The sequence below is a fragment of the Physeter macrocephalus genome, chromosome 14, assembly GCF_002837175.3.
Source record: "Physeter macrocephalus isolate SW-GA chromosome 14, ASM283717v5, whole genome shotgun sequence".
Lineage (NCBI taxonomy): Eukaryota > Metazoa > Chordata > Mammalia > Artiodactyla > Physeteridae > Physeter > Physeter macrocephalus.
This window is the reverse complement of record NC_041227.1, coordinates 65,130,130-65,142,742: the sequence shown is the minus strand read 5'-3', so window position 1 is coordinate 65,142,742 and position 12,613 is coordinate 65,130,130. Positions and strand designations below refer to the sequence as shown.

The window sequence follows — 12,613 nt, the reverse complement described above, 5'->3', positions numbered from 1 at the left end:
ATGGCCGCTGGGCCTGCGCGTCCGGAGCCTGTGCTCCGCAACGGGAGAGGCCGCAGCAGAGGGAGGCCCGCATACCATCTTACAATGCAGGGGATGCCGGTTTGATCCCTGGTCAGAGAACCAAGATCCCACATGCCACAGGACTACTGAGCCCACGTGCCACAACTAGAGAGAAGCCCGCGCACCGCAATGAAAGATCTTGTGTGCCACAACTAAGACTGAATGCAGCCAAAAACTAATAAATAAATATTAAAAAAGAAAAAAAGGCTCAGGATATTCATGTGTGTTGTTACATCAGAATCCTTCCACAAGATTACCTGATCTTCATTCCTTTATAGAGATTTAAGTCTGTGAACTGACCCACGTCTGGGAGTTAGATGAGAGACTTTAAATCTCTAAGGGGAAATAATCTCTAAGGCTACAAATTTTCAATTCCTATAAACCAGTTAAGGCAATTAGATTTTAAGGGAGGAGAATGAATGCTTTGTGTTTCAAACACCAAAAGGAACAAAGCTAGTCAAAACCTCCAAACTCCATGGTGGGTCCAGGGACTCGGAGGGGAAGCAATGGTTTTGGGTCCCCTCCTAGGGGTGGAGGTAAACTTGGGTGATCTGGGTCAATTTTGGATTCTACTCTGTAGGGTCAGAATGAATTTGAGAGTCATTAGGATCAGCCTATGCCATTCTTTTAGTCAACAAGTACTCAGTCCCTTCTGTACAGCAGTGAGCCAAATAATGTGTAATCACAAAGAGGAATTAACATCGATCTTCCTCTTGAGAGCTTGTGGTCTAGAAATTGACATGAAGAGCAGGACTTGAAATCCAACTGCAAGTTAGGAGTGAGAAGAGTTATCATACACGTCCTTCTGTCCCCCTCTTCATGGGGGACTAAGGGGCAAGTAGTCAGGCGACATACTGTCCCTTATTCAGCAGTAGTAACCTGTGATGACAAAGATCATGGACCCTGCAGTCAAACGTACCTTATCTTAAATTTTGCCTCCACCAATGTACTAACTATGTGACTCTGGGTAATGTCATCTCTTGGGAATCTCCATTTGCTCCTCTGGAAGATGGGAAGAGTAAGAGTGGCTACCTGTAGTCATTTCCTGAGGCTGCCCCTAGAAATGACCACAACCTCGGTGACTTAAAAAAACAGGTATTTACTCTCTCACCATTCTGGGGGCCAGAAGTCTGAAATCGGCGTCAGCAGTCCACACTCCCTCCAAAGGCTGTGGGGAGAATCCTTCCTTGCTTCTTCTAGCTCTTGGTGATTCCTGGTACTATCATGTGATACCATAACTCTGCCTCAGTCCTTCCATATGGCCACCTTCTCTGTGTCCTTTTCTGTCTCTTATAAGGACACTTTCATTGGATTTAGGGCCCACTCTAATCCAGTATGGTCTCATCTTGACCCTTACCTTACTTGGGTCTGCAAAGCCCTTGTTTCCAAATAAGGTCACATTCTGAGGTTCCAAGTGGACATGAATTTAAGGGGGGGACACTATTCAACCCACTACACTACCTCATGGGATTGTTGTGTGAGGACTAAATGAAATATGCATGGAAAGCATTCTGCACAGTGCCGAGCACATAATAAACACTCAATAAACGTTAGCTGTACACGTGTATGCATGCGTGGGTGTGTATATATACATGTATATATATATATATATATATAACTTTTTTTATTTACTAGATTTACCAAAGGTTGATTTCATTATTTATTTCACCAAAGGATGTAGTAACTTTTAATGTTTTTCACTCTTTGTGAGTTTTCTAATGTGTTGTTTCTGATTTCAAACTTTTACTGAACATTTACTGTATGCCAGGTGCCACGTTAAGTCCTTCCCATTGCATTAACTCATTGGACCCACACAATATGCCTGTTGCTGAGGAAACTGAAGCTCAGAGAGCTTAAATAAATTGCCCAGGCAGGGTCACACAGCTAGTAAGTGTGGTGAAGCTGGGATCTGAACCCAGGTTCAGCCAACTCCAGAGTCCTAGTTCTTAACTGAAGTAGGTCCATCAGCGCATACGTTGGGTCTTGAATTTGCCTTCATTGAGTTCTTTGCCTTTCCTCTCTTCACTTGGGTTCTTTGAGCACATCATTTACCATCCTCTCCTATCTCAGCTTATTCATTTGATCTACTGGATAAATTACAAGTTCTTACTAGATGTTCTTCCAGCAAAGACTCACCCTTTCCTGACTAACCCTAACGGCTCTTCCTATTATTGCATAGTTCCTCTGTTAACAATTCTGTTTGTTCTTAACCCCGTGAGTTAATGTTCGCTATTTGTCTTTAAGTGCAACTATGTCTTAAGATTACATGAACAGTATAAGAGCCCAGACTCTGGAGCCAGACCACTGGGATTTGAATCTCAGCTCTGCCACTTCCTGAGTGACCCTGAGTAAGTAATGTGACTTCTCTGTGCCTCACTTTCTTCATATGTAACATGAAAAATAATAATAACAATAGTATGTACCTGTACAGTTGTGAAAATGAAATAAATTACCACATGTTTCGAACACAAAGCAGATCCTGGCATGTAGAAAGTGCTCAATTAGTGTCAGTAGCTATTTTTACAATTACCTTCACATCGTTGAACACAGGTTGTCTGAGTAGCTCTTCTCTATAGGTTTGTTGTTATTGAAATTTATTATTCTCTTTTTCTCCAAAATGTCTTGGATATTTGGGTAGTATCCATTTTCTCAACAAGCAATCTCTCATTGTGTTGGTAATATTCTCCAGGGAGCATTTTCTTCCTCTTTACTCAGGTGAGTATTTTGCTTGTCTGGTAGAAGTGGGTGATGTTTTTGTTCGTTGTTGAGAATTATTTTTCCCTAGCACCCCTTTGCAATGTTAGAATGATCACCTTCCATAAATTACCCATAGATTCTTGTAGAGAAGATACACACTCTACTTTTAAGGTGTGAACTTCAGAACATGTCTTTTTATTCTTTTTTATCCTTAGTTATTCACTATACTCATATCTTCCATCTAAATGCCTCTGTCTCTCCAGACCTGTATTATGCCACATTATATATTTCCTTGGGAAATCCTTGCAGCTCTGGTCCACCCCCATACCCACCCGCATCCCCAGCTGGAGTGCCATGAGTGGGTCAGTCCATGTCCTGGATAGCTTTGGGCACTGAACCATGCCCTGGAGTCTGCATTGGGCTTTTCAGCAGGGTCTTGAGGTCTGTGATCTGGAACTGATTCTGACCAGAGTCCAAACTGGACTCCAGAATGGACTCTGAGCTCCAGACAGAGCTCCCTTGGCTCTGGCTGAGTGGGAGATGGGCTTTGGGTTGGTCTGCACTCTAAGTACCTGCCTTGGCCCTGGACTCTAAGCTGGGCTCGAGCTAATTAGACTCTGGACAGCTAAAGCTCAACCCAGACTTTTGCTTCCCCCCCCAGTGGTGTCCATTTCTGAAAGGAAAGGCCAGCCAGTGGGCACACGGAAGGAAACACTGGACTATTTATTGCAAAGCTAGATTGACAGCACAGGCCGCAAGGAAACAGACCAAGGAAGGCCCTTCTATAACAGAGGAATCGGGGAACAAGAGAAGGAGAAAGGGGATGAGGGAAGTGAGCGGAGACTCCTAAGCGGCCACCTCTTCCACCCATTCTTCTGCTCCTGGGACCTTCCCTGTCAAGAAAAGCTCTTCTGTTGTGCTTGTTTCTATCTGTCTCTGGGCATTGCTGGCAACACATTCCCCAGGCTGAGGTCTCTGATGAGCACAAAGGAATTCGAAGCAACTACTAGCACATCTGAAAAGCCAGACCCAAGTCAGGGGAAGCGTATCAGTCACTTCTCAGAGCTCTGCCCCGGCAGGAAATGCAGAGCTGTCTGGTCTGCAGTCCAGGACAGGTCCACTGAGGGCCCCTAGGGTGGCAGGAATTCCACCATCTCAGCTTCACCGCCCCTTTAGTATTAGGCGGGTTTTCCCATCTCCAATGAAGAACCTACCAAAAAGGTGGCCCAGTGAGGTCTCTGCATCTCCGGGAGAGACCCAACCCTCCATCAAATGTCTCCAGGCCCAGAATTCTCCAGAGAGATGCCTTCCTGAGCCTCTCCAGCCTCAATAGCCAGATCTCCTTGGGGAGAGGGAGAAACTCTTTCCTGTTGGGTCTCTAACCCTTTTCCTGAAGATCCCCATCTCTACCATTCTGAAAGCATCAGAGAATTATTTGTGATGCTTTTCACTAATCCACAGGCTAAGCCAGGACTGCAGATAGGCAGCGATGCAAGCAGTCTAGATCAGCTCAGCCCAGTGCCTGTCCTCGTCCAGACAGCGGGCACTCTACCTACTTGTATCCCTGCACAACCTGGAGCAGAAAGGAAGGACACTCTGGATGCTTGAGGTTCATAACAAGAGAGCTGGAGGAGAAGCAGTCAGGCAGATATTATCCTTCTGATAACACTATCAACCTTATTACCCGTTGCCCAGCTCCAGGGAGCAGTGCTCACATTGTGTCTTATGTGATCGGCATCTCATGACATGCATGCTCTTGGGGACACCACTAACATGGTGTTCTATGTGGATAGGGTCCCTTGAGCTGTACAGCACCCCTGTGGGGAGCTACTCCTCCCCTACTTTCAGTCCATACAGTTGTTCAGATGAGGCTGACCTCACCCCAACTCCAGGATAAGATTCATGCTCCAGACATAGCCAATAAAAGTGCCTGGCCCCATGGCTACAGAGATCGATTCAGAGGTAGACATGGCCCAAGGTGGACCAGTCCAACTCAGAGAACAGCAGAGCCAGGACCTTTGTAAGAGTTGTTGTTCTGTTTCCTCTGTTTCCAGCTATTAAACTGCTAGGATGTAAGTCTGGAGTGCCTGGTGGGCATCTTTGCCTCTACTGGAGAGCCTATCTAAGCATGAAATCTACCCCAAGGACAGTAGAGCCTAAAAAGACCAAGCCCTGAAGACACTGTCTGAGCTCCCACCAAAGCCAGGGCCACTTGTGAACTTTTCAATTATGTGAGTCAATGAGTTCCCCTTTATGATCAAAGCTGTGTTCAGATGGATTTCTGTCACTTGCCACCAAAGGTCCCAGAGCCATAATCTTTGCCTCTGAAGAAGGCTTCCTCTTCTCTTCTCCAAACCCAAGTGAGTCCCTAGCCCTCTAGACCTGGATGTTCTAGGAACTGTCGCCATGCCCACCAGATGGGCCATGACCCTGTGTCACATTCCCACCTGATGAGCACTCCTACAAGCAGGCTGGCCAGGAGCGGGCCCAGCCAGTAGATCCAGTGGAAGTCCCAATGGTTGGCCACCACCGCCGGTCCAAAGGCACAGGCAGCATTCATGCAGGCTCCAGACACGGCTCCCCTGCAAACACCCAGCCACAACGGTCGGCAGAATCTCAGCCAAGGAGCCCCGACTCACCCAAGTTCATTTCCCCAAGTAGGCCTAAGTCACACGCTAGCCAGAAACCCCCTCTAAACTACCATGTCATGGCGGCCTGGAAGGTTCCAAAGTGAAAGGCTTGACCCCTTCCCGGAGTCCTTCCTACAGCCTGCCACTCCCCACACACCCTTCTAGAAGAATGGGCAGCAAGTAGTGCCTGTTCAGTGATGGCAGGAAGGAGGATGGATCTACTCCTCCTCCAGAGTTGATAAGGCAAAGTAAGCCGTTTTCAGCTACATGAACTTTGGGGTCAAGCAGACCTAGATTCAAAACCCAGCCCAGCTATTTCTAGCTATGACCTTTGTTTAACCTCTCTGTGTTTCAGCTGAGATGAAAGTACATATCTCATAGGTTGTTGTCAGGAGCAAATGAGGAAACACATATAGAGCCCATGTGTCTCATATAATTCATGTGCAAGTGTTAACTCTAATCTAGCTGACCTGGTTGAGGCCTTTGTTGCACCACAAGCTAGGGACCCAGCATCTCCCAAAGAGGGACTGTTCTCCAAGAGCACCTCTCTAGTCCCGGTGTCTGTACCCTTGCCCCATTCGCTCAAGCTGGGGTCCTCACTCAGGCCTCACCCCTCACAGACCCCACCTGTGTCCAGCAGCCAAAGCCAACTGGATGAGTCAGTAGGCTTATAAGTGAACCAAAAGCCACTAGGAGGCATCAAAGCACTGCCACAGCTCTGCACATGCATTTCCCCAGACTCCACCTCCCAAAGGCTGACTTAGGGCTGGAGGCAGAGCAGAGAAAGGCTACACTTGGTCCTGTGTCCAAGAGGAAAGGAAGGAGTTGGCCTGTAGGAAGGAGCTCCCTCATCCCCTATATTTAGCAGGGGCCTTTGTCCCAGATCTCTCATTTAATTTGCCACTTCCCAATGACCTTAAATAAGTCACTTGTGTCCTCTCTGGGCCCCAGTTTAGTCATATATAAAAGGGAAGAAATAATCCTTTGTCTCCTTAATCCCTTCCCAAGCCTACTGAGAGGCTCTAGATAAACGAGACAATGGGTGTGGAAGCTCTTTGTAAGTCTGAGGCTAAAACCTCGCTGCCTGCTGGCAGGATAAACACAGTCCACAGAAATGGTTTATTGATACTACAAAAAGTAGAAAATTCACATAAAAATCCAGTCTTCTGACTTCCCTGGAATGAAATTAGAAGGGTCACCCCAAGCCCATATTCCCACACAGCGATAACTTATCAGATGTGCATGGTGGTGGCCTCCTTAGATGCCACAGTCCCCACCATTCCCTGTTGTATGCCTCCTGCCAGCCCACTTCCCCTGTTTACATTGCCTGTGTGTCTTCTATTGGCAACCCTCAGGCAAGCTCAGCAGACCTGCCCTCCTCCAGGGGCGAGCCTTGGCCCAGGGCTGAGCGCTGTGATCCCACAGCCAAGGGGCACTCACCCTGCTAGGATGTCCACGGTGACAGAGAAGCCGATGGAGAATGGGGCCAGAGGACCCTGGGTCTTCTCGTTTATGGTGCCCATGCATACAGCCAGTGCCAGCAGTGTCGTCAGGATGATCTCTGCCACCACTGCCCCCATCACCTGCCTGGGCTCCTGGACTGTCATGAAGGCTGCCCCAGACGCGTTCCAGAACCTCTCCTCGGAACTCACCACCTGCAGAGAGCAGTGCTCAGCCTCATGTGGGGGCTGGAGAGACAGCTGGGAGCTGACAGGAGGGGCCCCATCCTTTTGAGCCAGGGAAGGGTCCTGTCCAATGTGCAGTCAGACATATCTGGACCCACATCCCAGCTCCACCAGTTCCTAGTGTGTGGCTTTGCCTGAGCTATTGGACTTCCCTAAGCCTCATTTTGCTCTTCTGTAAATGGGGATAACCCAGCGGTGGCTCCAGGTATTGTAGGCCTGAAGGGTATGTAACTTACATGACCCTCTTTGAGAAAGAATACTAAAATACCTTATTTTTACAAACTTTGCAAACACATATACCAAGGTAAACACATTACCAGCCCCCTAAAAGGCCCCTTCGAAGGGATGAGAAGAGCCCTGAAGCTTAAGCCCCATTGGCTTCCCAGGAAATCGGCCTTGGGGTCATCACGACACCTGGGGAGGGAAGACTGCAGCACACACAAGCTTCTGGACCCAGACTCAAATCCAGGCTCAGCTGCTCCCCAGCTCATTTGAACTTGGGCAAATTATTGCCTTCTCTGTGCCGCTGCTTCCGCCTCTGTAAAGTAGGCGTGGTCGTGGTAATAGCCCTGGGCCCAGGTGGGGAGTGCTCTTTAAGAACTGATGCAGGATTCTAGTCAAGTTGGAGATTAAATGAGAGGATTCTACCAAGTGCTCGGGAAGGGGGGAGGGCACCCAGTGAATGACCACTGCTGCCCCACACTGGTCTCCATCATGTTGGACAAGTTTGCAAGTGACCAGGCCTGAGGGAGAGTCCCAGCACTGCTTTCCATTGGGAATCAGAGCAGCAAGGTCCGGGCCCCGTTCTAAACAGACAGGGGAGCAGGGTCTCAAATGGGGGCACAGGGGGACCAGGGCAGGGACGACAGCAAAATGGGATTCGAGACCAAAGTCTGCAATGGGCAGCGCTTAGAGCCGCAGACCAAACCCCAGGCAAGCGAACAGGGTGCCCCCTTCACCCCTTCCCACCTCCCCACTCCCTCCAATCCCACCCCCAACACAAGCCAAGCAAGGCTTCCAACTTGAAGGGCCCCTGGTTGAGACTTCAGAACAGCAGGAAGGAAAGAGAGAGAAGGAAAGAGGAGAAAAGGAAGTCAGGCAGGCAAAGAGGGAGGAAGGAAGTCCTTCCATGGAGTTAACGTGTAGAGCTATAGAAATTCTGTGGCTGAGAGGAAGAGCTAGCCTTCCTACCGGAATGGGAGGATTCCAGTAATTTGAGCATTAACTCCCATTAAAGGTAGAGTAACTCAGTTTAAAGGCAGGCAAACTGGAGAACACACAGAGAAGTTAGTTCAGGAGTTTCTCAAGGAGAATAACCCTGTATATCCTGTACCCTCAGACAGTGCTTAGTGAGATGTTTGCAGCATGAATGAAGTGAATGAATGAATGAATGAAAAAAATAGAATTGTCTAAATCCAGAAACGGACTCAGGAACAGAAAGCTTGAGTCCTGAATTCTGCTTCCTAGTCTGTGTAGGGAGGGCTGTGTCCAGACACAGACAGAACAGGGTGGGTTTGGAGGAAACCAAAGGCCCTTTGAGTGTCCCCTCCGAGGTAGAAAGTGCCACCCAATCCCATTGGAGGCAACAGGAAAAGAACTGGACAGGACTTCCCTGGTGGCGCAGTGGTGAAGAATCCGCCTGCCGATGCAGGGGACACGGGTTCGAGCCCTGCTCCGGGAAGATCCCACATGCCGTGGAGCAACTAAGCCCGTGCGCCACAACTACTCAGCCCCCGTGCCACAACTACTGAAGCCCGCGCGCCTAGAGCCCGTGCTCCGCAACAAGAGAAGCCACTGCAATGAGAAGCCCGCGCACCGCAACGAAGAGTAGCCCCCGCTCACCCCGCAACTAGAGAAAGCCCGTGCGCGACAATGAAGACCCAATGCAGCCAATCAATCAATCAATCAATTTTTTAAAAAAGAATTGGACAGTCCCCACTCCCTGCCCCTCACCCACCCCAGCAGCCCCGTCAGAGCAAAAGCCCCCAGCCCAGCCCCCTGGGGGATCACCCACCTTGGCCAAGGCGGCCCCGATCAGCCCCCCACGCAGCTGGGAGGTCCAGTACGGAAGGAGCATCATCAGGTGGAGGCCTCCGACCAGCATGGCTGCCAGGGACACCGCAGGGTTGAAGTGTCCACCACTGTCACCCACAAAAGCAGAAGGAGTCGTGAGGCCAACTGGGCCCCAGCAGCCCCACCACCTCCCCAGATGGCCTTGCGGGGCCGGAGTCCGTCAAGGGCAGCTCAGGTAGAAAACAGGCACCAAATTACGCCCACTCTCCCCGAGGTGCCGAGTGGTGGGGGAGAGCCTGGGAGGGGAGGGCAGCACCATTCCTGTCCTACACCCAGACCCCAGGGTGGCCCAGACAAGAATACGGTGGGAAACTGTCCCTCAGCTCTTTCCAGACCCCCTAAGAGCTGCGTCCAGCCCTTCAGAGCCGTGGCCACAGGTCAGAATGAGACCCCAGGCTTCAAACTCACAGCCCAAACAGGTATCCTGGCCTCCCCGTTAGAAGAAACCAGGCCCTGAACAACAGCTCCTGATTGGTTGAACTCAACCAATAAAATTTTCTATTGGTGGAACTCAACCAGTAAAATTCCTGTTTTTGGTCTGAAAGTGTGACTCTTGTTGCCTGTAAAATTGAGATTAGAGGTTCCTGCAAATGGCGTTGGGAATCAGGATCGCGGTTAGAGGCTCATGATTAAGTTGGGATCTGGAGTTTGGGATGTGAAGGGGGTTAGACAAAGTCGAACCTAGGTCAAAGGGCTGGTTCAAGTTGGCTGGTCCTTCCAGAGGTCATGGGTCAAGAGCCTTCCTTTTCACCAAGATGCTCAACCAGTCCAAGCCCCAGAGCCTAGAGGCCCCCCCAGTGCCCTGCTACCCCCATTGGCATCCTATCCAGTCCCACTCAGATGAAGGAACTATCCTGAGAGGTTGGCTCACCAGTCCCCCTGGTGCCCGGGATGGACACACCCAATAAGAGAGATAGTGACCCCCAAGGCCTCCCCATGTCAACCCAGATGTTTAGAGCCCACCAATGGGCCTGCCCACCCAATGGACACAGGGCATTGAGCTGAAACTGGACAGAGGACCCTGGCTCTGGACACAGGGACTTTGTCCAACATGCTGACATTTCAGGACCAGCTGCCCCAACTTGTCTGGTGCAGCTCTGTGCACAGGCCCTTGGGTGAGCTTCCTGCAGGATCAGGAAGCACCAGCTGATCTCAGACTTGACCGGTGGGGAGAGGGGCTGCCAGGCTTACTTGGCCTCAATTCAGGTCCATGACCAAGCTTAGCCTGGGCTCTGCCAAAGCAGAGAGGTGAAGGTGGAAGTGGGGCGGCCTCCTGCAGGAGGGAGACTTAGAACCCTCTCGGCCATCAGCCTCACCACCAGGTCCCCCAGCCCAAACGGGGAGAGACACTGTCACTCAGAGTGTGGCTCGACCAGGAGAGGGCTGGGACACTTCACACTCATTAACAGTAAAACAGTCAAGACACCTTCTTAGTTTACTCATCCATGGTTTGCTCAACAAATACTTATTGAACACCTACTCTGGTGCTAGGTGCTGTGTCGGGCGCTCCAATAGCCTCAGAGTCAGTGCTGGGCACACGGTACGTACCGAATAAATATTTGTTGACAAAAAACAGATGGCTGAATAAAAGGCTGGCATCTCAGATAGGCAGTCTCCTGCAGTGCAAAGCGATGTTCTCTCCTGCCAGCTGGCCTGGGTTCAAACCCTAGCTCTGCCACCGAAGAGCTATATGACCGTGCGCAACTTATATCACCTCTCTGCCTCAGTGATCCCTACCTCATAAAGGCTGTTGCAAAGATAATTAATACATGTTCATATAGAGAACTAGCATATAGTTAGTACTCAATAAATATCAGCTATTATTATCATTCCCTTTTATTCCACTGAACATAGAGAGGTTCAGCTAATTGCCCTGGTCACCCAGCTAAGCAGTGACAAAGGTTGCCTTCAACCCCGGCCCCGTCGTCGAACAGAAGACTCTGTTTTTCATCCCCCCTGCAGCTTCCCTTAGATATTTAAAGAGAAATGTTTAAGTTCTCTTTCCATTCTGTTTTTCTAGGAAACAGTATTTCAATTTCCTTACTCAGATCAGTTTTCTGTGTGAGATTAAATACAGACCAACCAGGTTCCAGAAGCCCCTGCCAGACACTCCATCCAAGACATTTGTCATTGTGGTTGGTTCTCCTGGGAGCCCACGACCTCCCGGTGGAGCTCCTGTCCAGGCGAGGGCTATGCAAGAGGAACCCTTCAGCCCTCCCTGCGCCCCCAGCGGGTTCTTCTGCATAACTCTGCCTTACCCTAGGCTGGAGCAAAACCCCGTCCTAAAGGTAACAATAACACAGCAACCAACAGTGATTGAGCGCTTACTATGGACTAAGCTCTTCACATCGTTTCATTCTCGTGCCTCCCCCAGGAGATGCTGGGTTTGGGACAGACAGCTTGGGTTTGCCTCCTGGCTCTGCCATGGGACCCTGGACGAGTTACCCGGCCTTTCTCCTTCATGTGTTGGCTTGAGAAATAAGATTTAGAAAATACTCCCACTGTTCCCATTTCATAGGTGGGAAGTTTGGGTTTGGGGAGTGACTTAGTCAAAGCCACAGAGCTCATAGGCTGAAGAGCCAGGATTCAAACCCAAGCAGCCTGACCCCTCCCCCAACCCACATTTTACCCACACTGCTTTTGGGATCCTGGGCATGTGCCAGGGGTCCCTGCCCACAGCTCTGCTCCCTGCCCCTGGCTCCCCGGGTTGGCACCAGGCGGAGTGCTCAGAGCTGTTCCCACCTGATACTCCCCAGCGTGGCTATGACCAAGCCCAGGGCCAGCCCATGGGCCAGTGCCGGCTGCAGCAGCCCAGGGTCGGTCCCGTTCTCGATGACTGACAGGCAGCCGATGAAGATGAACAGGGCAGAGCCCAGCAGTTCAACCAGGCAGGGCTGCACAAACCGCTCGTACCAGCACCCACGCCACCTGCCCCCCTCGCTGGGCTCCTTCACCTGGACGCCACCAAACTCCAGGTCACATATGGATGCAGCTGCCTGAAGGGGGGGAAACGGAGGGGGACACGGATGGGAGGAGAGCCCAGAAAGAAGCCCCCCAGTGCCCCAATCTTGAATTAATTCTCAGCAACCGCGTGGATGGCCAGGCTGCAGAGGAAGAGGCCAGCAGCGGACTCACCTCTGCAGACATCAGGGCGGCGGTGACTCAGGACGGGACTCTAGCCTGCGCTGGCACCTGCTCTCCCGGACAGGACACTCTTATCTCCAGGACCGGACAGGACACTCTTATCTCCAGGACCGGGGCTGCCAGCCCACTACAGGCTCTGCCCCTTTTAAAGGGCTACAGAGGCTCCCGAGGGTGTCAAGAAAGCAATAAAGCCCAGTGGGAGGTGGCCCTGAGGCCCAGGAGAGGAAACACTGTTTTTAACCTTAACTGGGTAGGGCAGGGGGTGGTCAAGGATTGCTGAGCTTTCTGCCAACAAAGGCAAAAGGCGTTGGTTTCGCTGCGTCA

At 50.6% G+C, this 12,613-nt stretch overlaps 1 protein-coding gene across 2 annotated transcripts; it reads right to left on the bottom strand.

The window, feature by feature from the left end:
- Window positions 1-3,777: 3,777 nt before the first annotated feature.
- AQP8 (aquaporin 8) lies at window positions 3,778-12,335 on the bottom strand. Of its 2 annotated transcripts, none has more exons than XM_007105618.3 (6): window positions 12,281-12,335; window positions 11,888-12,141; window positions 9,087-9,213; window positions 6,828-7,042; window positions 5,205-5,339; window positions 3,778-3,967 (listed from the first exon to the last, which is right to left on the bottom strand). In XM_007105618.3, the coding sequence occupies exons 1-6, from the start codon at window positions 12,290-12,292 to the stop codon at window positions 3,919-3,921; spliced, it is 792 nt and encodes a 263-aa protein (XP_007105680.2). In that variant the 5' UTR covers window positions 12,293-12,335; the 3' UTR covers window positions 3,778-3,918. The 2 variants fall into 2 exon arrangements, with proteins under 2 accessions (XP_007105680.2, XP_054946388.1); XM_055090413.1 differs by having other exon boundaries at window positions 3,779-3,967; window positions 6,828-6,982.
- Window positions 12,336-12,613: the final 278 nt, after the last annotated feature.